The sequence below is a fragment of the Daphnia magna genome, linkage group LG2 (genome assembly GCF_020631705.1).
Source record: "Daphnia magna isolate NIES linkage group LG2, ASM2063170v1.1, whole genome shotgun sequence".
Lineage (NCBI taxonomy): Eukaryota > Metazoa > Arthropoda > Branchiopoda > Diplostraca > Daphniidae > Daphnia > Daphnia magna.
This window is the reverse complement of record NC_059183.1, coordinates 11,771,414-11,797,762: the sequence shown is the minus strand read 5'-3', so window position 1 is coordinate 11,797,762 and position 26,349 is coordinate 11,771,414. Positions and strand designations below refer to the sequence as shown.

The 26,349-nt window shown below is 41.2% G+C and overlaps 1 protein-coding gene and 1 long non-coding RNA gene across 2 annotated transcripts; both read left to right on the top strand.

Moving 5' to 3' along the window:
* Positions 1 to 947: 947 nt before the first annotated feature.
* Positions 948 to 3,957, top strand: LOC116915846 (protein escargot). The gene is given in 3 exon segments (XM_032920979.2): positions 948 to 1,394; positions 1,520 to 1,626; positions 1,628 to 3,957. Coding segments are annotated over 3 exon segments (1,470 nt in total). The 5' UTR covers positions 948 to 1,246; the 3' UTR covers positions 2,843 to 3,957.
* Positions 3,958 to 23,829: 19,872 nt separating this feature from the next.
* On the top strand, positions 23,830 to 25,229 carry LOC116916529. The gene is made up of 2 exons (XR_004390679.2): positions 23,830 to 24,870; positions 24,963 to 25,229. It is a non-coding gene; the product is annotated as an uncharacterized LOC116916529 (long non-coding RNA).
* The last annotated feature ends 1,120 nt before the right edge of the window (positions 25,230 to 26,349 follow it).

Genomic DNA, 26,349 nt, shown 5'->3' with positions numbered 1-26,349 from the left:
TTTCTTCCGGTAGCTTAACGTGAACGGACAGCCGGCCCATTTGTTGTAACAACTTTTCCCTCCTCCTTAACGACCCAACTCTTGCACGTACATATCCAATCTGTTGATTCAAATCAATGCCGACAGATTATGTGTTTTTTTTTTTTTAAATAAATCCCAACTCACTGACGGATGCACCTGGTACCACATCGCAACCTGGAACATAATATCTAACCAAGTGCATACGCAATATGTGTTTTTTTTTTTCCTTCTTCTTCTTGTTCTTCTTCTTTCTTTGAAAGGTACGTGATGTTGTTGTTACCTGGGCCCCGAAAAACTCCGGCTGCTCGTGGGGGCCGCATCGATAATGCTTTTGACGTAAATGCTATGAAAACGGAGCCATTGAGCTGTGCACTAAAGATGAGCAGATGCTCCGGTCTCTTTCATTGTCCATTCAATGAAATTTGATTTTTCTCCCTTTTTTGTTTGGGCCCGAACATGGCCAATGAATAGGGCACTGACGGCGCTATATGGGGTGGGGTGCCTGCTGGAACACATTTTTTTTTTTCTTTTCCAGCAGCAGTTTTCAAGTGTGTGTATTTGGGTGCCCTTTCCCCCCCTTCTTTTTTCGCCTGTATCTTCTACACCTCACCGTCGTAGACGTTTTCTCATGTGTGTCGCAAACCGTGTCTTCTCATTGGCCGCTGATGGGGCACGTGCTTCGTTCCGGAGGGTGGCGGTGGGTGGGGTTCCGAAGAAGAAGAGGAGAGAACCTTCCACAAGGGAGGGAGGATTTTTTTTTATTTTCTTTTTTTTTCCAGTTCGGTTCCCCTTCCCCCTGTTCGCTGCTCTTCGTCCATTTTCTAGATCCCCACAGCTAGCACCTGTAAAGCAGCGGTGGCGCTCCGGTAGAGTCCGGCTACAAGAAGGGCAGGGCGGAGCAGCGAAAACTTCAGTCAGCGCCGAGCACTCGCACCGACCGGATACTCTCTCTCTCTCTTATTTTTCTCCAGTTGCCCATAATTTTTTTTTCGTTTCGTATACAGTCCAACGGCTGCTATTCCTTTAAAGGATTTTGAGAATTGTTGGTTGTTTTCAATTGATTTGAAAAAGAAAAAACAAAACAAACAAAGCAAAATCTATATCTGAAGGCGTTCATCAGAAACGAAAAGTGTAATCATTTCGATTGGTTACATTGGCCGGATCTTTTCGTTTGCAGCCGAAACAATTATTGCGGATTGTCGCATCGATTTCGTTTTGCGCATCCATGTGCGGAAGCAGCCTAGAAGCCAGCAGCATGCCGCGCTCTTTCCTCGTCAAGAAGAATCAGAACTACAGCCACTGTCCGCTCAAGAAGCGGCCGCTCTCCTATTTTCTGCAGGAGAGTCTCGAAGCTGAATCAGTTGCCGCCACAGGTAGACGATCTTTCCACACATTTTCTTCTCGAAGTTGAACAAAAATCTCGTGAGCAATGTGGACTAATCGTTCCCCCTTTTCTTTCTTCTTCTTTTTCTTCTTGAATTTCTTTGAATTTGAACAGAAGCCTCGCTAGTGACGTCAGCCATGAGCGAAGAGCCGGAGAACTTGAGCTTGAAACCGGAGGACCGATACGCTGCCGCCGAGCGGGAGCGTCAAAATCAGAAGCGGACTACGCGCTTTATTAGAAGCGGCTTCGTTGCCTTCGCCAATGACACCGGCCGCTTTATCGCCGCCACCGGCCCATCAGCCGCTTAAGTCTTGGACTCCTCCGCTGGGCCATTTCGCAGCCGAACACGTCAACAGCAGCGCATCCTCGCAAATGTTGTCGTCCCAGTCACTGGCCAAAATGTCGACGCCACTAGAGCCGCTGCATTTGAATAATCAGATCAACGTGGCCGTGTCTTATCATCATTACAACGCACAGCATCACCAGTACGCGCCTTACCTGCCGTTTAATTTCCCTTACCGATCGTTCAGCACGGCCGCCATCAGCCCGTTGTATCCGGCCGCTTCCAACAGCAGCCCTCACCGGCCGAGCAGCGAGCAACTGTCGCCATTCGCTCCCAGCGAATCGGCCCAGCAGCAGAACTCGCATCGAGTCCAGTGGCCCGAATCGATGGCAATCAACAGCGCCGTAGCGCTCAAGTTATCCGAATCGACGAGCGACACGGAGGATCTTTCGTCTCCGGCCAGCGGATCGAGCGGCTGCGACGAGAGCGGAACCGAATCGACGGCGCTCCGTCACCACCACAGTCACAGTCCGCCAGCGTTGCTGCTGTCTTCTCAGCGGAGTAACAAGAAAAGCGGAAGCAGTGCCTCGTCCACGTCATCGGCTTCATCGGCTTCGTCGGCTTCGTCAACGTCGGCCGGCGCAACGGCCCGCTATCAGTGCCCCGATTGCCACAAGTCTTACTCCACTTACTGCGGACTGACCAAGCATCAAGAGCTTCACTGCGCTGCCCAGCAAGCGGCCAGCAAGAAGTCGTTCAGCTGCAAGCATTGCGAGAAGGTCTACGTCTCGCTGGGCGCCTTGAAAATGCACATCCGCACCCACACGTTGCCTTGCAAGTGCCTCCTTTGCGGAAAGGCCTTCTCCAGGCCGTGGCTGCTGCAGGGTCACATCCGCACGCACACGGGCGAGAAGCCCTTCTCGTGCCCGCACTGTTCCCGCTCGTTCGCCGATCGTTCGAATTTACGCGCCCACCTGCAGACCCATTCGGACGTGAAGCGCTACTCGTGCAAATCGTGCGGTAAAACATTTTCACGCATGTCTCTCCTTTCGAAACACGAGGACGGAGGCTGTTGCGCAGCCAGCAATGCGTCCGCATCGCCGTCGCCCAACGGTTCGCAGTTGTTGGCCGTCGCCAAGAGAGAAGTCGCTTGAACTGTTCGAGGGAAACAACACATTGCCGTTACGGTTTCTGTAACTGGCAGGCAGAAACACCTTACGTGCTAAATACCTGTTCGATGAGCTTATATATTATATGATGTGAAAAGCAGGATGTGTACAGTCTTCGTCAACCTGACCCCCCTCTCTTTTGGCCGCTCTTACGGTTGGTTGATTTTGACATTTCTTTCAAACTCTTTGTCGTTTTTTTTTTTTTAAAGATTCTGCCTTGTTTTTCCACGTCTGGAAAAATACCTCCAGCATATCTCTCTCTCTCTCTCTCTCTTCTTCTTCTTCCCGTATATTTTGTGCGAAGTCCTGACAAAAGACATTGAAGAATTCGCGGTGCCAAAAAGAGACAAAAAAGACAAAACAATTTCTGTTGCAGGAAGGAATTCTCTTCCCTTGTGACCTACCCTTTTAACCCTCTCACACATTCTGCACAGAGCAGTAAGACGTGTGAATTCTTTTTTTGTTCTTGAATCTCGCCATGCGGCTGGACACAGAGGATGATATTCGCCATCAAGATGTTCATCATCGTTCCAACGTTGGCAAAATTTGGATATTTTGAAAAGCCCAGTCCTAGTCATCGAGCCTTTGCTCAAAAATGTTCACATATCTTCTTTTGATTCGCCCACCAAAACAGTCCACCACACACCATGCCATACAATCTTTCTTCTTCTTTTTTGTTTGTTTTTTTCAAGTAAAAACTCGGCCCATCTCTTCTTCCTCCTACGGACAACCCGAACCAGTTTCTAGTTTTTTTTTTCTATGTTTATTTGATTTTTTTTTAATGTTTCTTATTCGATTCGTATCTTATATCGACGAAGTATATAGCGTTGATGTGCGTGCGCCAGTGTGTGTATGTTTGCGTGTTTGAGTTTTTGGATGTCTGACTGTATTATATCGCCGTGTGTTTTCTCAGTTGTCCTGGACACTGGTCTGGTCAAAAGGGGAAGAAGACAACAACAAAAATCGGACACTGGAAAATGTTTTTGTTTTTATTCTTTCCCTCCCGTTTGGGATTTTTTTATAACAGCAGCTGCCTGTCTGGAGCTCCTTTTCGAAATTTTTTACATTTTGAAACAAAAAAAAAAAAAAAAAAAAAGAAACACAGCCTCACCTGTACGTTTGATACCCTCCGTGTGTGTCTCCCAATTTTATTCAAATGTGTCTTTCTCGTTTTCGCCACTCACTTTGATTTTCATTTGAAATTTTTTTTTTTTTTTGCATTCGTCTCTTATCGCAGAGTATAAATAATTTTTCTTCGATGCCCAGTGCCTTTGTATAATGTACGTAGTTATTTAAAAACGAAAGAAAAACACAGACGAACAAAATGAACATTTTCGTACCACATTTTTAAAAAAATATTTATTTTATTGATATTGACTCGTGTTAAGTGCGGAACGAATGCGCTGTGATCCCGCGTTTATGTCCTTTTAACAAACACGCATTTATTGACATTTGCTGGAGTCTTTGACTGAAACGGGGAGGGGATCAAATGCTGCGGCGCACGTGCCTCATGACGATGACTTGTCTATTTTCTTTTTCTCTCGTGTAAACAGAAAATTTGAGAAACAAAAAAAAATAAAATAAAAAGGATAAAATAGAAAACTATATAGGAATAAAGAAATGTTTTTTGATTTGATATATCTCGCATGTCGTCAAATTGTCTCTGTAAACTCGTGTGTATCCATTTCATCAATGCCAATAACGAGTCTATTAAACACAAAACAAATGATTTCAAAAAACCTGCGCACCCAACTCCGTTTTTTTTTCATTTCAATTTTGTGTTTCTTCGTTATCAAGCAGCTTATTGCTTTCCCCTCATTGTTTGTTTTCAGTTTTTCCTTGACGAATATACATAGCCTTGCAAGTCAAATCAAATGTATACGCAACGAGACAAACGAAATTTACCAACCAGGTAAAACGTATGTGTCAGCGTGGGCGCTATAAAGTGGTGGTAATAGCGTAGATCGGCACCTGTTTAAGGGCATCCCGAGAGGAAAAAAAAAAGGGGGTGGTGACTGGAGGGTGGTGGGCGCTATATGTGCCACTACAATAGTGGCGCTTTGTACGGGGGGAAAGGGCCGCCCACGACGCTGGTCGAGCGTGAATGACGACAACCGCCAAAGAAACTTCCCTACCAAATAAAAGCTGCACGAAACGACGAATAAATAAAGTAAATAAAAAATATATCTATTCGCATGGACCCCCACCTTCCAGTATTTGTGTGTGTGTCTTTCGACCTGTTGCGTATATTACATGCCTATACGCACACTACGTCTAAAATAATTCCTCTTTATCTTATCTGTAAGCGTTTCTATTTTTGCAAAAGAGGGAGAGAGAGAGAGAAATTCAAATCAGATGGAAAGAGTAGTTGCGCATTTTTTATTTTATTTATTTATTATTTACAACCTAAATTGATAAAATTGTTTATTTCTATATGATATTTTTTTTTCCCGGTTAGTTTGTGACCGACGGAGGTGACTGTCTACTTTTGTAAGGCCGTGACCAAATCGGGATCAAGTAAAAAGAACACAAAAATAAAAACAAGTTAAAGGCGAAGGTAAAGGACCTTAAGAGATAGAGAAAGAAAACTCTTTTTGCTGCTGTGTGGTGGTGGTGGCATGGCCGCACCTTATGTTTTGGCGTAGTAATGTCACCTGTGCGTTGTTCATCAAGTCTACTCCTCCTCTTTTTTCTTTTTTTTTTTTTTTTTTATCTCGAGTCTCACAAGGACCGGACCGGAGCAATTCCAGTAAGAGAGAGAGCGGCCGATTTTTTTTTGGAAGGGGGGGAGCCCGGCCGCACGAACACACGCGCACAGATATAGACTTGTGTAAAGTTTACACACACGTATTAGTATGTATATATGGAATTTTTTTATTTTTTGCCATCCGTGTCCGATTTGAATGTCACGTAAGAAAGAAAAAAACAAACAAACCTGCTGGGGATGGATAAGGTTCTGTACATTAACAAAATAGATCCTGTTAGTTTTAGAACGAAAGATTTGAAAATTCGTTTCTTTTTCGAGATCTTTAGAAGTGACGATGGTCTTTTTTTTGTGTACCTTATACACTCTGACTGTGGAGCTGAAACCTCTTGTTAATTGGGCCGGTGCTTCGCGTCCGCTCACCAAACTCGAGGACGCACCTGATGCCTGTCCGTTTGCGTAAGAGTGCGGGCCGAGGGAAGCAAGTCATAAATTAGGACGGGTGCGGATCACGACTATCGAAAACAACGAACTTTAAAAAACAAAAAAAAACCAAAAAAAAAGAAAAGATAATCAGAGAAATGAATCGGAAAAAGAGGTGGTCAGCAACGAACAGGATGCCAAAGAAAAGACAGAATTCGGAGAAAGACAAACATTCTTTTTTTTTCCCGATGTATGCGTCTTTAAGCGAGTCGTATAACTCTTAAACTGCGTGCCAGAAGGCCAACAAAACTCTCACAGTGACTGGCTGGTAGATTCATTGCATTAGAGGCGCGTCCGGCCCGTTCGGCCAAAACTTTCAGCCGTCAGAAAAAAAAGAAGAGAAACTATATAAGAAGAAGAAGATACCAAAGAGATACAAACACACAGTGGTTAAAAAAAAAAAAAAACTTGTGGAGAAATATGTATATATATATAATAATATCTAAGGGGATAGAAAAAAAAAAAATACCTGAGACTGCAAGCTGTATATACAGTACATGAGATCTTGAAGGGTAATATCAGCTTGACCTTCCAAAACCTTCCTCTCAGCTGATGTGCTCTCTCTTTTTTCTCTCTCTCTCTCTCTTTCTCTTTCTCTCTTTTTGTAGAAAGAAAAGACGACCAGCAGGTAAATACAACGAAGAATGAGATGAAAAGAAAAGGGAGAAAAAAGAAAACCTGTGGACGAGAGAGATGGGGGCCAGACCTTCTTTCCAACCCCGATGTGAAGCAGCAGGTGCTAGTCGGAAATGAATGGGAGAACGAGCCTCGAGATACAAGCGAAGAGACTTCTTGTGAAAGAGGTGAAAATGACGACCACAAAAAGGAAACAGAAGAATGAAACCTTTTTTTTTTTTTTGAATTATTTTCAATTTTTTTTTTTAAACGAAGGTGTGCGTATTATTATCTCCTACACGACAAACCAATGGCACTTGGATGCAAGCACCACCTTATTTTTATTTTTTTTTTTTAAAGAAACAAATCGTGTGCGATGTTACGAGTGAAAACGAAAAAAAAAAAATATGGCGGGCGCTCCAGCACGAACACCGGGGCAATCCTTGTTGATTTAGATCCCCTTTTTCGGGGGGTCCGGTTGACACACTTATTTTTTAAAAAATTCTGAGGTGGACAAAACGTCGCACGCTACACACAGGAAAACTAAATATTAAAGAAAGAAAGAAACAAACAAAAAAAAATGTGTTTTTGGATTTGAAAACGAGTTCGAGATCAGTATGGCCAGCATAATATATAAGAGATGTGTGTCTCTTCGATAAAAAGAATAAAAAATCACGTGTTTTGCTTTGCTATGTAGGAGGAGGTAAAGAAAAAGTTGCAACTCGGCCAACAAAACGTGACACGACAGTTGTTGGTTTTGTTTGTTTTTTTTCTTCCTCTGGCTTCTTTTGCCGCGTGTTCCGTACTCGACGATGATTTCGTATCGAGTTGTAGAAATCCTGAAAATGTCCGTTGCTTCAAATCGACTCACGTAATTTATCGCATTAAAAAAAAGAATAAGCATTTCGGATCGAAGCATATAAACAACAGTGGTATGTGTTATAGTACCTGTAAAGAGAAAATTTGTCAGTCGTGATGATATTACATTTTCGTGGAACTAAACAAAAAGATTTTCCTTTTTTATTTTGGGGGTCTTCAGGCAGACGTGCCGTTCGTGACAACAAACGGCTCTTTTTGCTCAGCGCCCTTTTTTTTCTTTCCTTGAGCGAGAGAGAGTTCCCTTCGTTCTTCCCAATATGCATGTGATTGTGTGTGATCCTGGCGTACACAAAATGACACAACACGTGTGTTCTTGATTTTTTATTTTTTATTTTTCCCCGTTCGAAACGTGTTTGGCACTTTGGACGCACTATAGACGTGGCATGTGTACCTGTGTGCTGACTAATAAAAGTGGGTTAATGGACCTATATAAGTCTATAGGCATCAAGTTAAAAACAAACAAAAAACTGATCGATATCGTTGTGATTGATCGCCTGCGTTAGTGCGAAAAAAGAAACAAACAAACATTGGGTTCATTCCCAGCGAACTCACCTAACAACGTGCATAATCTGCTGAACGTTTTGAAAAGAACATGAGGGAAGCGAAAGTCAAGTGCCATTTTCATCTGCTTTCCATTTTTTTTTTTCGCCAATAGGACACACAACAAGTCCATGGCCGGTGCCTTTTATTTTTTATGTTTAGACCAGCAAACTTAACCTGGACTGCCTTAGACCCTAATAAGTCTGTTTTTATTTTGCCAGTTAAAAAAAAAATTTAAAAAATAAAGAGATAAACAGGTTTTCCAGGTTTCAACGATGGAACATTTGCCACCCGATGTGACACAACACAGACCAAAAAAAAAAAGTGGGGGGGAACCGTTTGCATTTTCACTTTCACGTTTTTATAGCGTCACACGTGTGTAAAAACCTGATGGACTTGTTGCCCGGCATTTCCTGTCGTATAGCGCCGGAGCCATTTTTTTGTTGTTGTTGTTGCTCGGGAGTGAGTTGGAAGTTGATTGAAAAATAAGATTGAAAATGATATATTTTTCTAATTGGCCAATTTCTTCTTTCTATACACTTGAATTAATGCAATGATCGTTTTTGCTCGTTTCTCACTAAATTATTCCGATTTTCACTTACGGCAAAAAAGTATTTTTTTACAATTCAGTGAAACTCATCCCGTATTACATTATTGCCTTTTATTTACCATCTCGCATAAATTCTATTCCAATCAGTAAATCAAAATTTTAAAAAATAGAGGAAATTCAAAAGACGATTACACGGCGGCTATAGTCCAAAAATCTATCGGTCGGGGTGTTCGATCATCATGACTGCCTCATCGAAAACAAAATAATAACTCCCTTGATTTCCTTTTTCCCACGCGTATAACAGTGAGCAAGTAATCAGCTACCTTGCTGTAACGCACTGCTCGATAATACACAAATCGTGATCCTTAATTTTTCTCGATTAAACGCAAAACACACACACACACACCACGGTAATACATCAATTTAAATAGTTATGATATACCTTCAGGAACATATGTGCGATTCTATCTTTCCATCACACAGCCCAGGCTTATAGTTATTATTATTATTTTTTGAACCTCAAGCCTATAAGCTAATAACTTAAGGACTTCTCTTGATGTGGGGATAAGAGTTTCTTTGTTTTGTTTTCTTTTACAGCTGGAAACTACGAAGAGAAGATTGTGGAACATTTCGTACCCTACGAGCATTGCCTCTCCGTAGGGAAAGGTTACAGGTAGTAGACGCATCAGGGCAGGTGCTTCCTGATGACACAACTGGTCCCTCAAGGATATAGACTCACGCCCGTCAGCCGACAACTGTATATACGTCTCTTCTCGCTCCTTTTGTTGTCTGTTTGTGTTAAAGATGGGCTTCCGCTGACCCCCTTTTACTCGCTAACACACAGACTGTACCTAACGTAGTCTCTGTTTTTTTTATTTTTGCTGCTGACCATCTGCTGATGAATAACCCTCCACTGTCATTATTTAAAAACATATAAATAAAAAAACAACTTCTCGTTTGAGGTCGCGCTCTCTCTTCCAATTGAATGTTGTGTAGTTCCGTTTCTTTTCTGGTTCGATATTGAACTGTGACGACAATTATGGCTCGATCACGAACTTCCAACATTTATTTATAGTCTGCTGTAATAAAAGAGCGCGATAATGTATGTCACATGAGCCAATAACGAGAAAGTACTACAGGGAGAAATTGGTGTTGGCTATGTGGCAAGTGAGCCGAGTTTTGCGAAATAACTTGCAAAATACGGCCAGCAGTTTATATACGTTCACGTTGGAAGGAATATGAGTGATGATGTGGCAAAAGACGAGGCGCCAGCGATATATAGACTAGTGCTGCTGTTGGTGGTTGGCACGAGCTTTTCCTTTTTTTCTTCAAAGAGATTCAGAGAGAGTCAGGCAGCCAGAAGAAAAGGTCAAAAGAAAAGATACAAACAACACACAGACACCCAGTTATATAGAGGGGAAAAGAAAGACAGGTGACGACCGCAAGTACTTTCCTTCCTCTCTCTCTCTCTCTCTCACTTGTAGTTGTAATATTTCTCTTTTCCTGTTTGATGTTTTCCCTTTTATTTTAGAGTTTTTTTGTTTTTTTTTTTTGTGTATTGTGTGCACGTCATAAGTAAATTAACGTGAAGGAGAAAATTGAAAAATAAAACGGGAAAACAAAACCGGAACTGGTTTTTTTTTTTTTGCCTTCTCCTTTGTCCCGATTTGAAATGCGTAAAATAAATGATCGAATATTTACGTGCACGTTGACACTTATTAGTTAATCATTCCGTCGAACTACTGTCGCCAATCAACCCGTTCAAAGAAATTCGATTCCAAAAGGAAACGAAGTAAAAACTTCGCAAAAAAAAATACCCAATAAAAACCAAATGAATATTAAAAACTGTGTTGATAAACAGGAATAAAGTATAGAAATGGAAAAAAAAATAAAAAAACGAACACAACACGAAAATTGAAAAGAAATGCAGAGCGGCTGCCTACTGGAAACGCTGGACGAAAACCGATGGAGATAAGCTTACTGGGAATATGCTGCCTTATGTTTCTTTCACTCCATCGCTTTTTTTACTCGTATAGAACGTATAGGACAGGACGTGTTACCAACCGATGACAATCCGAGTCGAGAAAAAAGCAAATAACAGGAAAGTAGAAAACAACAAACAAACAAAAAAAACTCCAAAAATTATTCAAAAACGTTGTGATTAATAACGCGTGCATACAATCAACTTTTAAGAAAATGGAATAGACGGGTTCGTGACTAATTAATTGCTCCCCCCAATTTATACGAGTACAGGTAGTTATATACGTTACGTGTACACATTTTTTCCACCTGTATACCGATCGTCGTCCTGTTTTTCACGTTACATGCCAGCACTGGACAAGCTGCCCCGCGTATTCAAACGGTTTCTTCGATTTCAGAAAATGAGTTTTGTTTTTGTTTTTAACCCAAATGAGTTATTGATTGCAAGCCAATTATAGCCGTTGAACGACTTGAAACGATTTCTCTCTTTTTATTCACCTGACGAAATCAGCAACCACTTCAAAGACACACATAACACACGGGCATCACTAACTTTTTCTTTCTCTTGTCTCTGACTCTGACTTGTCTCTTTGTCTGACGGCTCATTTTTTTTTTTTTTTTCCTTCTCTTATGCTCGTGTTTTCATTTCTGTCGGTCAGTTTATGTAGGTTGATTGTCCGATTGGACGCGGTGTATAGCGGTGACACGAGCCACTCCCCGTTTCGTTGATTCAAACATTTGATGTGACATTAACCCAATCCGAATTTTCTCTTTCCTTGTATAGTAAAACAAGATCATCTGCTTCCGTTTTTTTGTGTTGTTGTTGTCTTTCTTTCTCGTTACAAGAGCAGAGAAAGAAAACGGGAGTGGTCAGCTTTATTTTGGCTGGAGTAGCAATTCCTTAAACGGATTCTGTATAGCCATCCCTTTTTTTTTTAAATAAATATAAATAGAAAACGAAGATGAGATAAGAGACAACCATCCCTCATGCGCGCTCCATGTTAAGCGTGGCCGCCCTCCAAGTCCGTTTTTATTTTTATTTATTTATTTATTTTATTTTATTTTATTTTTTTTTGGTTTGCGTTTCGCTTCTTCATAACCTTATGCCTCGTTTCCTATTTTGCTTCGAATTTATTTGAAATTTCTGAGAAATTTATTTGTTTATTGAAATTATTTCCTTTTTTTTTTTTGATTTTTCAGTTTGCGTTCTGCTGGCAATAGAAAGTATTCGAGTAGGAGAAGATTAGATCGATCAAAACCGGTAAAGAACAAAAAGGAAATCGTGTGACAAACACACGCATCCCGCATAAAATCGGCGGAATATTTTGGGTTTGCCTATCCCCCCTGATAATCGCACTTTGAAATTCGTCTGTTTAATCCGTGAGCATATATCGGTATATGCTAAACTATCACGAAAGCCACACCACTAGGCAAAATTCAATGCAAAAAAACAATAAAAACGAGTTTAATATGAAATAAGCAAATGGACCACACGACGCAATGAAAAGAACAAACATTTTTCTAGAAGAAGGTCCGTTAAAAATTGCGCATATCGTCGCTAAATTTGGATTGGTCCTGCCGAAAGCGCGACGATGTTGGAAAAGGCTTGCGTATATACTACCTATACTGTGACCGCATATCCTGGTAGTGGAATACGTGGTACACGTAACATTTCGGATGGTGGTGGTAGAAGACTCCCCCCCCTCCATGGTATACAACAGCGAAAGAAAAAGAAAGAGCCACCACCAACATGAGATTATGGGGTCGCCATGAGACGTCATCCGGCCCTATGCTTTATAGGTTCTTTCGTTCTTTATAAGCTTTTCTTTTCTTTCTTATTTTTTTTCGCTTAAAGAAAAAAAAAGAGCCCGTTTCAATACGGCGCTAATTCATCGCGGGCTGGAAGCCTTTGAACCGGTTCCAAGTTCTTGGCTGGGCTATGCGTGTGTTGTATATACATATATTTTTTTTGTTTTTAAACATACGAGCCTCACACGGACACGCTGTACAAGTTGGATTTTTTTTTTGGCCTGTCGGGAGATTTCTTTTTCTGGTGGCGGCGAGTAGAAAAGAATCTGGCCGCACGCGAAATCAGGAGCAAAATGACAAATGGCGCTTTTAGCCGTTTACATCGATGATGAGGCAATACGGTAGGGCAATCAAAACAATTTCTCGCCGGTCACACAGGCACCAGCTTTTAAAATGGACATCTACTGGACTGCATGTATGCACACACAAAATGTTTTGAATCATGACGTGACTGACTGAGCAACAAACTACCGCACGCTGCGTGCGATTCTTACTGTCCCGTTCAATTGCCGCTGCACGGACCGAAAAGAGGCTGATGTCAGACTATATCCCACTATATATACATACTTTGCATCTATTCAAACCCTTTTTTTCTTTTTCTTTTCCCCAATAATGCTTTGATATTGATCCAACAAACTATGCGGCATTCTATTGGTCAAGTTTGTGGAACGAGCCATACGACAAATCGACAGTTGATTCCGTCCCGGCTTGTGTGTATAGTCATAGCCGCTTTGCATCTTCTTATATAGCGACACACACACACACACCCAGCTCTGAATTTTGTTTTTCTTTCTAGCATCAGGGCGGCGTTCCCGCTGTAATATGTTCCAAAGACTTGTTTCGGGGGGGATATTTTATGACCGTTATTATTAGTCCCTGCTCTGCCATTGCCGCCACAGCTGTATTGACATTTGATGGCCCCCACCAGTCGGCCGCCGCTTGCGTCTGTGCTAAATATATGCACACCGTGTGTTTTCGTGACCGTCGCTTGCATAGGATCGGTTCAAATTTGTTCTCGTGCGTGGCGTTTTGTCGTTGGGATTCATCGACGAGATGTCAAAGGAACTATATTGTTTTGGCTTGCGTACATCAACGTTTTCTCTTTGTTTTGTTTTTTTTCAGTTTGGTTTTTGGTTTGGTACTTTGCATACGAATTGCGTAACTCATGGCGAGGCCGTTGGAATGCCAGATACATAGTCTAGGTAGATACTGGCAGTGGTTTAAAAAAATGTGACGGAGGCCAAAGTTGGAAGGAAAATCAAGGAACATGTAACATCCATTTCTAATCGAAATGAAGATGGATGGACAATGAACAATTAAATCATTTCCCCGCAGTCATACGTCAATCTTTTTCTTAAAAAACAAAAAAAAAAAAAAGAAAACAGACCCAAAGGAATTTACCGTGTGCGGTAATGTTTAGAAAATAAACCAAATCGGCCACGCACGGCCGTGTTTTCTATATTCAACACCGTGAGTCCGTCAGGTGATAATGAAATGTCTCTCTCCCTTCCATCAGTCGATTTCCTCATCGACTCGACAGACGTGTAACTTGTATGGAATCTACAAAGCTGCGTATTGCACAACACACACACACAACTATTTGAAACCTGCGTTTTTATACCTTTAAACATATGCATACCTCCCCCCCCCCACCTTTTCCACTGTGTGTGTGTGTCTATTCAAACGTGATGCGTTTGCCGTTTGGCTGCGTGCGTGAGGGCGCTCACATGTCATTCACTCTAATGGGCAGAGAGTGAGAGAAAGAGGCAAGAATAAGGCAACATCCCATCCATTCAGAGTGACGTGCAAAGAAGTCCCGTCCTCAACGCCGCCGCTTTTATAGACGCAGCCGCTCGCAGTGGCGGCTTTAAAGTCACGGCGGACGAGAGACATACTGTTCTTACTCTGTCTATCCCTTATTTTTTGTTTTGTTTTCTTTGTAACTGTTGGAGTTTTGCGAAGAAAACATTGGTCTCGCCAATGCGACCTAAGCTAAAAAGAAACGAAGACAAAAGATCCGATGAAATATCTTCATTCACGCCGACCCTCGGAACAATAAGCGACCGAAGAGGCGCGCACGCTGAATCAAATTCAATCAAGAGCCGATGAGTCGAATCGAATCGTTTTCGTTCCACCAATCCATAGATAAACACCCATTTATTCCTCTTCTTTTTCATTGAAGAGAGAGGCCACGCGTCGTTGAATGTTGGCCATTCGTTTTTCCCGCGGCTAACGTATTGCCATGGATCGGCTTTTTTATTGGCTGGAATTTGTGACGTCGTAAAAGTCGCCAATCATCGATCGTTTTTAAGCTAATCGAATACGATTGTATGTGACGTCTATCGGAGGGAGGGAGGTGAAACAAGTTAGCAAAAGAATAATTGAAAAAATAAATAACAAACGCTAACGCGTTTCCTTGGCGGCCAGGTGGATGACCTATTTAACATCCGGATTCCTGGCGAGAGATTTTTTTTTCCATCGCCTTCCTCTCGGTCGGTTCTTTTTCTTTAAAAAATTGAATTTCAGATTTATTTTTTTAAAAGAACAACACACAAACGTATCGTGATATGGTCGCTCCATTCTTTCTCTCCTTGAAACTTATGTAGGACGATATAATTCTTGTTTTCCTCTTCTTTAAGAGACCGCTCTCTCTAAACTTTTATGTCCGACACAAAGACAATGGCGGCTATCTCTCTCTCTCTGTGTGTGTATGTGTTTTTCTTTCTTGTGTTCCTTTCGTTCGGCTTCAAACGATCGAGATCACCGAAGATGACAAGAAAAACGAAAACAAAACCACAAAAAAACAAAACAAAACAAAGCCACAAGAAGAGGAATAACACGAGCTATTTTGTGAGGACACACATGAAGAAACAGCCGTGCATTTAGAGAATCCAAAAGGCATATAACAGAAAAAAAAAAAAAGAACTGAAAGGTTCAGTTCCTTTCGCCGGTTTGACTTTTACGATCACACCGGATGAGCTTCTTGCTCCAGCCAATGAATATGTCTCATTCCAAAACTTTATTTTTTCCCCTTCTTTCTTCGTTTCATCCCGGCGCTGTGCAATTGCGTTGATGGAAATGTGTTGACGATCTTTTTCCCCCCACCCCACCCTTGCTATACGTGTTTTCATGACGACCTGGTAGTTTATAAGAGCCTCTCATCCATCATCACTCAGCTCAAACACACGGTTTGATGTTGATGCGTGTGGGTAGTCATTTTCACGCTATGACGACCCTGTCGTCATAGGACCGTGCGCCAACTTCGTTCACATTAGAATCAAGAAGCTTTAGACTATGTGTAATAACCGCATCCCTTTTTTCTTTCCCAAATATTCAAAAGATTTTATTTCTCCCCCCTTTTTCATTTGCTTTAACCCAATAACCCTGGGTGTGTGTGTGTGTATACACCACTCAATGAATAAACCAAGTTAGTCACGTCTATATACCTCTCCCTGCTTCTATCGCCACTATAACGGCACCACACCACTGTTACACCGTCCTAGTGTCGACAACCTTTCTGTAAGAAAAAAAAAAGAAAGAAAATAAAGGCAAAAGTCAGATGTCATCGAGTCACCAGCCAGCAACAACAGCTGGATGCTCGATTTAGCCCCGGATGGTGGGGCAGCCAGTTTGGGCCGTCAACTGTGTACGTTCTCTCTACACGTTTGCACCGAAGTGGACGGATGAAGGTGGGCAGCATCGACGACAGCAGCTCCACCACATTATATAGTCCCCAACCCCTCTTGCCATCTTTTTTATTTTTCTTTCCTTTTTGGAATTTTCCTTCTGTTGGATGTATGGCGCCGTGCGCCTTCGACGAGCCGATGACAACTTGTTCCCGATGTTGTTGATATCGCAGCCCGAAAAAAATCGTCTCTTTACAAGGGGGGAAGTTGAGGGTAGGAGGAGAAGGGAGGCCCACAGCAGAGTTTGTAATGTCTGGCCAGCTCTTTGCACTCGTCACTCGGCTGAACATGCGTGCGCTATATGGCGAACAGAAAACTCATCACTCTTTCAACTATTCGATTAGAGGCGTGATTTTTTCGGTTGTTTGTTTCGACATTCCACTGCAATACTTTCAGCTTTTTCTTTTTTTTTTTTTCAAAAATATTTTTCAGTCTATTTGGGAACGACCAAATGTTTTTTTTTTTTGTTTTCAAAAGAAAAATATTCAATATCTTTTCATGCAGACATGATTTCAATTTTTTATTTTACAACAGCGAGTTTTGAATTTGTATTTTGTATTCCTGTTTATTTTGTGTGTGTGTCCCGCGTTATCGGCGTCGGTCAATCGGATCCAATTAGAATCAAAAATATCCCACACGAAAAACAACAAAGTAATCAAAATCACTGACCGATGGATTGCGATAAAGATCCTGTTACTCGGAGAGTGTTGAAAGCTTTTCAGCGAACAGCAAGAGACCTGTGAAACTCAAACAGATGCGCAATTCATTCTCGATATTTTTTTTTTCCTCTTTCTTTCCACCCTCTAAGCTCATTGTCCGTATTCGAGTGCACTTGGCTGTCAAACAAACAAACAAAATTTGTTTTTTTATTTATTTTTAAATGACGACCAACTTGTATTTTATTTTATTTTTTAAAAATGTGTGGATCATGTTCATCCGCTTTCTCCGTTCCGGACCCGCCTCCATCGTCATCGGACGACGGCTGCCTATTGTATTATTGCGCGTATGTACGTATATAGTTCTATATAGTGAGAGGATATATATATACATTCATGCAGGCACACCTATACGACAGTCGTCGTTGCTTCTGCTTCCGCCTGTTTTGAAGGTCGTCTATAGGACAGAAGAAGCAACGACATGAGTCTGTCCGGAACGAGGCAGAAAAAGATAGAAGACCCGGTGCCAGGAAAAAAAAAAAATTATGCGCACCGACAACAATAAGATCAGGTTGCCAACCTCCTGAATAAATTGTCTGTTTTATTTTATTTTTTTTTTCAATTTCAATTTCAATTTTTTTTTTCAGTCGGCATTTGTCGTCGGTTTCTCTGTTTGCATTTACGTCAACACCTGACAGGAAGGACTCTCTCTTGTACCTCACCGTATAACTGCTGGTCCTATCCTTGCATGTTCCCTTCTCTCGTTTTTCATAGGGCGTCGTTCCACCGTTGTGTGTGTAGCCCGAATTCCCTTTTTTTCTTTTTTCAGAAAAAGAAGAGACAATCCCACAGTTTGTTATACAACGCTGGGATGAGTCTGATGACTATACACTATTACGGCTAAAAGAAAAAAAGAGCCGGTTCTTCTTCCTTTTTTCTCAGCATGTCCCGCATCTCCTAAAGTCGCCGGTTTTCTTCTTCTCGACCGTCACCTGTCGATTTACCGTCGCCATGTCGCCATCACCGCCGACTTAATTTTTTTGGTTTTTACCCGAAAAAAAATAAATAAATAATTCTTTTTCAAGATCGTGTGTAGGGACTAGACAAAAGCTTCTTGATTTCTGGAAAGCCATAGGTGTAGGCTACGAAGAGCGACGTAAAAAAAAGGGGGGGGACTTACTTAACGCAAGTTGCGTGACTTCATTTTTTAAAATGTTGGACTTGCTTTCATCAAGCCAATAACAAGGCAAAGAATGATAGGATCAAATAAAAGGAAGAACGTTACTTGGAATTAAGACAACGGCCATTTTTCTCTGACTGATTGGGAAGCGATGCAACGAATGACGTGATTGTCCAACGACTGTATAAGGTGATGGACGTGATAACGCGTGATCGCGTAGGGTCACGAATCGTTTGTTCTCACAGCGGCCCATCTTGAAGCTGCAAGACTCTGCAAAAGGCCATTGATTCTTTAGAAACGAAAACATTTCTTTCCCGAAATCGATTAGAACTTGGTTTGATAACGAGCTCAAAATGAGGCACAACAGGTCAAATGGGAGTGAAGCAGACGAGATAATGTTCACAGGCGGACCTGTCGTCCGTATTTCCTTATTCGCACATCTCATTTTCTAAATGCTGATGGTCTCTAAATGTCTAGCACTTCACGATGTGAGCTCTAATGAACTAATATTTGAGCTTTATAGTGAATAAATATGACTTAATTCTCAATCTGTGCCACGCATTAACTGGCTCTTAGCGTAGACCGAACGTGCGATTGTCTATAAATTGCGTAGCAACAGCCGCTGTTTCAAGAACAATTGCAACTCGAATTTGAGCTGCAGAAGGAAATAAACTTAATTTTAGATGAATCGTCCAATTCGTGCAAGTCGAAGGCTCTCCAGATTGATGGGTTTTCTTTTAACGTGATTATTCCAACATTTTCAGATGTCAGTCTACTCGGAGCCACTTGTTGGGAGCTGCAATCAACTGGGGAATAATTCCAGAATATTAAAATGGTCGTTCACCCCCTTGCCCGAAATTGGTGGTGAAAACTCAATAGATTTTGGGTTCGCACAAACATCTACTTGGCGTACTGCATTTCATTCGAAGCCGGCATCCCGTGGTGTTTCTGTCATGATATCTAGCATTCGTTGTATGAGGATTAGAAAAGCTACGATTTGCAACACAGATTGGTTAATCTAAATCAAAAGTCAGGACGTGCCATGTCGTTCGTCTTTCCAGACAACTTTGGCAACAAACGGCTTCAAGGCAACAACTTATGTTTTCCCATTCTCGCACAGTCGGAAGTCTGAATTTTAAAATGTATCCACTTTTTCTTCAAATGTATAACGTTTCCTATCAGACATTCAAATTGTAAATGGACAATGTCCAACGATTTGCGTTTGTTGGACGTGCAAAAACCAACGACCAGTTGTCAAGTCTCACAATGTTGTTGCACAACCGTTCCAGCTTGGCTGCTATTACGTCTATCAGAATTCAACCAGCAAAATCGTATTAAAACTCTCTGTTGAATCAATCAAGGCCTCGAGCGAAATCCGCATAAGAAAAAAAACATTCATCCAAACCGCTACGACTATAGTAGCGTGAATTTGATAAAAAGGTCCCTCTGGCAAAGCCATTGCCAAATGTTTGCATAAAACGATTGCGAACTTCTCGTCGATAATTATTTATAGCTTCTATCCTTTTACAGTGATTGACCCTATCTTAATTAAACAAATGCGCACGTATAGATAAACACACGACGAGTCGTTTCCTGCGCAATCAATAACTTATAGAAACTCTTATACTGAGAATGAAGAAAAACGCTTATCGCCATGGAATTTGCGCATGGCCTCGGGCATGACATTGGCAACACTCGGCTGCAAAACCTTTTGCGTATTCGTGTATTAGTGTCAGAAAAGAGAAAAACGGGACGTATCGACATCGGACGCAAAAGCGAAGGAAAAAGTGGCATCAACACGGACCGACTGTTTTTGTTTCAAGTCTGACACAAATAGATTTGCACGTTAAACAAAAGAGAGTGCAATTCGAGTGTCACGACGTTGACGCTTTTTATGCACATCCGCGATGTGTGTTTCGCTATACGTATAATCTATCGCTGGAGAAATTTGCCTATCAACTTGACCGAGGACGCAACGTCAGTTATCGGGACAGGAGAAAACGAGAAATAAAAATTTAAAAAAAAGGCGGTCACAAGATCGAAAAAGGGAAATGCATTTGCAGCTGTTTCAATCTGGTATTCACGATGCTCTAAAAAAAATAAATAAATAAATAAAAATAAATCTCAGAAGATCAGAGCACTAACATGAAGGGGAAAAAAATTACATCACAGCGGGGTTACATCTGCTTGCCGACATCTATTCCAAACAAACTAAAAAGTATGGGGATCCAACATCAAATGAGAGGTGATGCTGAGAGCGACGCAATGCTCAATTCGCACACTAAATCAACCATTCGAGTCACATGCGCGATCGAAAAGACCTTGTGACTGAACTAGATCGTTTCCCACGACGCCGTATTACGCGTGCATGGTAATGAAAAACTACATAGAAGAACAGGAGGGCACCCTCTGAAAAAAGAAAAGTTATTGTATTTCGATTCAAAAGAAGAGCACATAGTGCACACACACACACACACCAGCTACCAGCAGCCACCGGCTGATGGAAAGCAGGTTCGATCTCTATGAGAGAAATCTAAAAAGGACCGTGGGATCGCTTTAGAAAGAGGGGTTGCACAGCGACGCCCAGGACGCTGATAGACGCCGATTGTCTATATATATACGTACACCGTTTCAATAGTTGACGCGTATAAGATAGAAGGGGGGGAGAGAGAAAGAGAGAGTCACAAAAACGAGAGCACAGGGGGGGTGAGGGATGATCTAGAGCAACACGCAGACTCCCTGTCAATTCTGCGACTATTGTCGGTTTGTTACACACAAGTCCCCCCCTGTCCTCTCCTCTATTTATTAGATAAATCATTTGCTCCATATATATATAGCAAGTACACGTGAGATCCACCCTACATCCTATGGGGGGGATTTGCTCACCAAAATCAGGGAGAGCTGGTGTTTTGGTTTTTTTTTTTGCTTCTCCTTTTATGCGCACTGCACTGATTTATATTCCGTGGGATCTAATTTTTTTTCCTTCTCTTTCGTACTTGTTAGTCTCATTTTATTCCCATGTTACTCTTATCATTTGTATAGAAACTAATAAAGCACATTCACCCTTGAAAAAAAAGGGGATCCTGGAACTTATGTCGGACAGTGAGAATCATCTCAAATAGACCAGTTGTAAGAAGACGATTCTTTTTATTTTTTTTTTAAACAGCGATACCTTATAGCTATGAAAGTGTCTTCAGCTGCGGCAGCTGCACCATTTTTCTTGTCGACTGGAAAACTCGATTTTATTTTTTTAAAATTTATTTCTTGTGTACTCTTTCCCCGCCGTTTTGTTATGTCGTCGGTACAAGTTCGCTTACTCTTTTTACAGATTTTTTTTTTTTACCACCAACCGGTAAAGAAGAAAAAAACAAGGTTTTGATTTATTTTTCAAGAAGAGCGGTAAGAGGCGTTTGTTTAACCCCCCGTCATCCTCCTAAATTTCATCTCTGTTGTGTTTTGTTCGACCGGTTTTCGAAGGGGCGAGACGCGGGGAGTTTTATTTCCGTTTGAAGAAGAAGAAAAGACGTCTTTCAAGGGCCTTTTCCGCTTCTTTTTTTTTTTGGGGGGGTCCATCGCGAATTAAAGTAAAACAGCAAAGAACAACTGCACATTCAGTTGGGTTTCTTTTTTTTTGCCGTTGCCGCTATTGTTCCAGTCCATCCGCCTGTGCGAACAAATCTCATTGACTGATGTCTTGGGTTACTTTACTTTTCTTTTCTTTTTAAGCGCTCCGTTTCCGGTTGGATGGGCGAGAAGTCCCCCTCAACAGCAGGTCATACGTCCCATCTCATTTTCAGATGATTTTGCTTACATAAACACAGCGAGCGCGATAAATAAGCAGCAACTGCGCAGAGACCCCATCAAGTCCTAAACGTCAAATTCAAGTGCGCAGCGCTTCAAAAATGTAAAAAAAGAAACAAAAACACGACTGGTATTTCTTCACTTGCGCTGGATCGCTATATTATTATATACTTTTTTTTGAAAATCCATCATCTTCTTATCGGATTGGGTCTATTTTTTATTTGTTCAGGCAGCCAGCGAAAATCCCATCGTCATAGAACAACATTAGCCGGCCATCGGAATCCAACGCCGTTGAAACCAAACCAGCGGATTGTTTGATCAAGTTGTTTCCCTATACACGCCATCCTTCCTCTGTATCGCTGACAGGAATGCAATGGCCAGTTTTTCTTTATTTCATTCTTTTTTTTATTTTGGGTTAAATAATTCCACCAAAAGTTTAGCCGCATCCGGAGTGAGACGACAATGTGTCAGAGGCTTTCCAAGTTATAAGGAAAAATCGATAATCCTCTAACGATGGTAACCTTCTTCTTTTCCCTGTGACATCATCGATTGCGCAGTAGACCATGCGGTGGGTTATATACAACGAAGGTCGATGACGTCCGAAAAAAAAAATCGGATCAACATTCCAATCGGTCGTTTAGCAAATGCGTAAACTATGGTGGGAATGTGTAAATCCCGCAATCGGTTGTGTGGAATGCGGTTCGATCGCGTTACGGTTACATAGTCGTTACAAAATACCTGCTGAGGGGAATAACACTCTGTGTTATTGGTTATATTGTGTGTGTGGTTTTGTATATGGTCGAGAAAAAACCTAACCGAAAACAAAACAAAGAAATAAAAGAAAAAGGAAAATAAAAACGCCTGTTGCGTTGAAGGCTCGCGGGATAAATGGGGGGTGGCGCGTTCCTGTTTTGCTTTCTCAGCGAAAAAATAAATAAAAAATAAAATAAATAAAAAAATGAAATGAAATATTGTGCGGATCTTGATCGCCTGATGCCGTTCGATTCTTGGAATGGGAGTGTTTCTTGTTTTGCGCTTTGATACGGAAACGATGAGCGTATATACCTGCCGATTTGCCGCACGCCGCGTTCGTTCACACACAGCACGGATGGGCGTGCGTTTGTCCGTGTATCGGCAGATTTTTCGACTTGTTAAAATAGGGGGGGGGGGAGTGTAACGTAAATGTACGTGCAACGGCTGGAATGGATATCGTGAAATGTTGTTGATTAATCGCTTTAATGAAAGGCTGATGGAAATCAAATTCTTTTTAGTTTCTGCCAACTATAACAAGCCGAACAATGTTACAGATTTTTACATGGAATGTTAGTACAGGGTCAGAAATGTTGTTGTGTTGTCTGTATCTTAAAAAAAAAAAAAAGTTTTCGCGTTAATTATGTAGATTTTTGGCAAAAAAACGGGATTGAATTGGCTCTATAGCGCGACCTCGTTGAATTCGAAAGTTGGGCTTCAAATGTTTACTTGCAATTCCATGAAACCTAACCTGCTATAAACTAATTTGAACGCTGATTCCGAATAAAATATTAGTTCTCCATTGAATGATGCAGATTTTTAAATAGAACGGAAAGTGTTTTCAGCCAAACCACTTTGAATTTGAATAAGTCAATCGCTGTTAATCTCAAGTGGGTGGATGCCTTAATTATTATTTGAATGCGGATTATCACTAGATGCAAGTTCTCTATAAATGTCACCAAACAAAACAGTTAACTAAATAGAACAAGAGTTATCTATAAAGTGGGTCAAATGGCCTCCCCGTGAAAAAATCAAAAACAAAAATGAGGCATTATGCCATTCAATAAAACGTTCGTTTAAATGACCTTTGTTTTTCCTTCAGAATTTCGACGCGCAGAAATTCGATTTTTCTTTTCTTTTTTAATGATCGTGATGACATCGCTTATGCAAAACGCCAGAACTGCTGCTGCTGCTCCGGAAAAGGAATTTGTTATCTCCCTCCACACACACACAAAAAAAAGACAAAATATAAAGAGCAAAAAAAAAAAAAAAATTACTAAAGAAGAAGAAAAAATATCCCGCCTTCAGTCGACAAGTCGCCGTCATCGTATGTGGTCTTACGATGACTTTCCCAAACTCGTAAAAAGATATTCGAGCAAAACGTTTATTTCTCTCTCTCTCTCTCTTTATCTATCTATTTTCTTGTTTTCATTCCTGTCGTGGATGGCTCTTTTTTTCCTTTTTCCTCCATCGCGTTCTGACCCCCTCAACGTCCGTGCTCGAGCATCTTCTTCCATTAATATCTTTTGCCCGTTCTCGACCGGAGCTGCCTTTTCTTTCTTGGGATGAACGGCTTGTGTAGACACACAACACCAACCATCGCCGATAGGTTTTAATGGACAGTTAAACGAGTTCGGAGGGGGGTAGGCCATATAACGATGGGAGAAAAAAAGAAAGAAAAAAAAAAAAAAAAACAAAAATGAGAGAGTTTCGAAGAGAAGGGCGCCGATAGAAGGAGGTGTGTTAAAAAAAGTTTGGAAAAATCTATAATAAAAGAAACATAATGATCCCGGCGAAGGTGAAAGAAGTCAACACCCAACACGAACTAATAAATAATCAACAAGGCCCCGCAACACTATGCTGGATGGTGTCTTACGTGTCTGCCTATATCTAGGAAATATGGAGGGTTAGAAATAAGAAAAAAACTTAAACAAACGCAAAGTGAAAAGAAAAGAGAAAGAAACAAGTCTTCGTCTTTTTCCGCTGGATTGTGTGTATGTACGTTTGGCCGTGTTTTATGGAGAAAGTTTTTGATGCAACTATAGTTTCTCTATTTTTCTTGTTCCCCCGTTTTTAATCTTTCGTTTGCGGCCTGTTGCATAACACTTTGGTCTTTTGTATATATATATATACTGTACGACTGGCGTCTGCACTCACGAAACGATGGATGGGCGTCGTGGAGAAAAGCGGAAATAGCACCCAAAACGCCATCGTCGGGATGACCTGGCTGGCACGCAGCGGCACCGATTGCAATGCACAAACAATAACGTGATTGGCCGTCTCTTTTTGTTGATTTATATACGCGCAACGGCATTGAAAGCCGACGTGTCGGGAAACGGGCCGATCAACCTTGATAGTTTGTTCCAGTTTTCATCACGATGTGAGTGCTAGAAAAAAAAAAAGATAAAGGAGGAGGGCAAAGATGGCATCTTATTATTATTATTCTTTTTAAAATCTGTTATTCTTCTTTAGTTGCATCCGAGATATGTAGGAGCAGATGAAATTCATTGCACGCCCACCGCGTGTTGCGCGGTGCTTTCAGCACGCGGCATCGAATTCATACGTCACGCAAGAGAGGCGCCTCTGATTTTGAAAAATAATAGAAAAAAATAAAACACAAACAGAAAATATAAATCAATAAATAACGCACACACGAAGGAAGGAAGAAGTAATCGAATAAAAGAATCACTTGGCATCTTCCAAAAGGAAAAAAAAAAAAACCTTCTCCGTTCAATACGATAAATCGTGTTTTTTGTTGTTGTTGTTCTATTCCAAAAATGGCTGTTCAATCAGTACCGACCTCTATATTGCACGCCAAAAAAAAAAAAGTGAAACCTGTTGTATAAAAAAAATTTATTTTTATTTTTTTTTGTGGTCATCTATTCTCTTCGATTGATATACTATATATACTACACACTCAGTAGATGTTTTATTTATACGCATACCGTATTTATAGAGATTTTCTCTCCATTTTATATCGCCTTGATAGGCAAAATATGGGCCGTCAAGTGGCATAGATTAAGCCCATCGGTTATAGACCGAGAGTTATATCCCGCGTGAATTGCATAGCCGCAACCAAACACGACGATCTTATATAAGTCATTCCCATAAAGTATAATTGAATCGAATAATAATTTTTTTTTTTTTTAAGTATGGGGTTCCGCTTGAAATTCCCAATGTTACAAACCATCATAGAGTGGTAAACATGATTTGGCTTCGTCCCGTTTGTCGCCCGCTGTGCGTGCACACGCGTGAATATTATTATACAGCCAAAGAACAGGTTTTCGTCAAAGCAGTTGGCGCTTATATCTGCAGGGCCCCAAGGTTGCGCCCGCCTTTCCAATTTTCGCGAGTTGATGGCCCATGAAAATCGATCTACACCAACCGTTTTGAAGGGTTTCCTATATATAGTTGTCCACCAAACATATTTGGCCATTTCATTTCAGAGAAATCCATCGGTGTACTGTATACGTATATAAAAACTGGCTGAGACACACCTGTTTGAAATCCCATGATGCGTCACATTCGAAATATTTTTCGAGTCCTCCCCCCTCCCCCCTGTCGTTTTTTATCCACCCTGTATACGTTGGCGTGAGATAGTGTCGCAGGTACTAAACTAAAGAAGAAAATGGTTCAAGTCCAAAAAGAAGAGAGGAATGTCTTCAAGCGGAGGTGAGAGAGAGAGAGAGCAAAAAGGAAAGAGAAAAATGTTACGTCTAATGGTGCCATATAGTCCGGCGAGAAAAAGAAATATCTTCTTGTGAAAGGGCTCGAAAGGTTGTTACATCCACTTGCAACGGTGTGTCTTATAGTTATTTGTTATTATATAAGCCACTTCCTCTTTCTTTGGCTGACTATA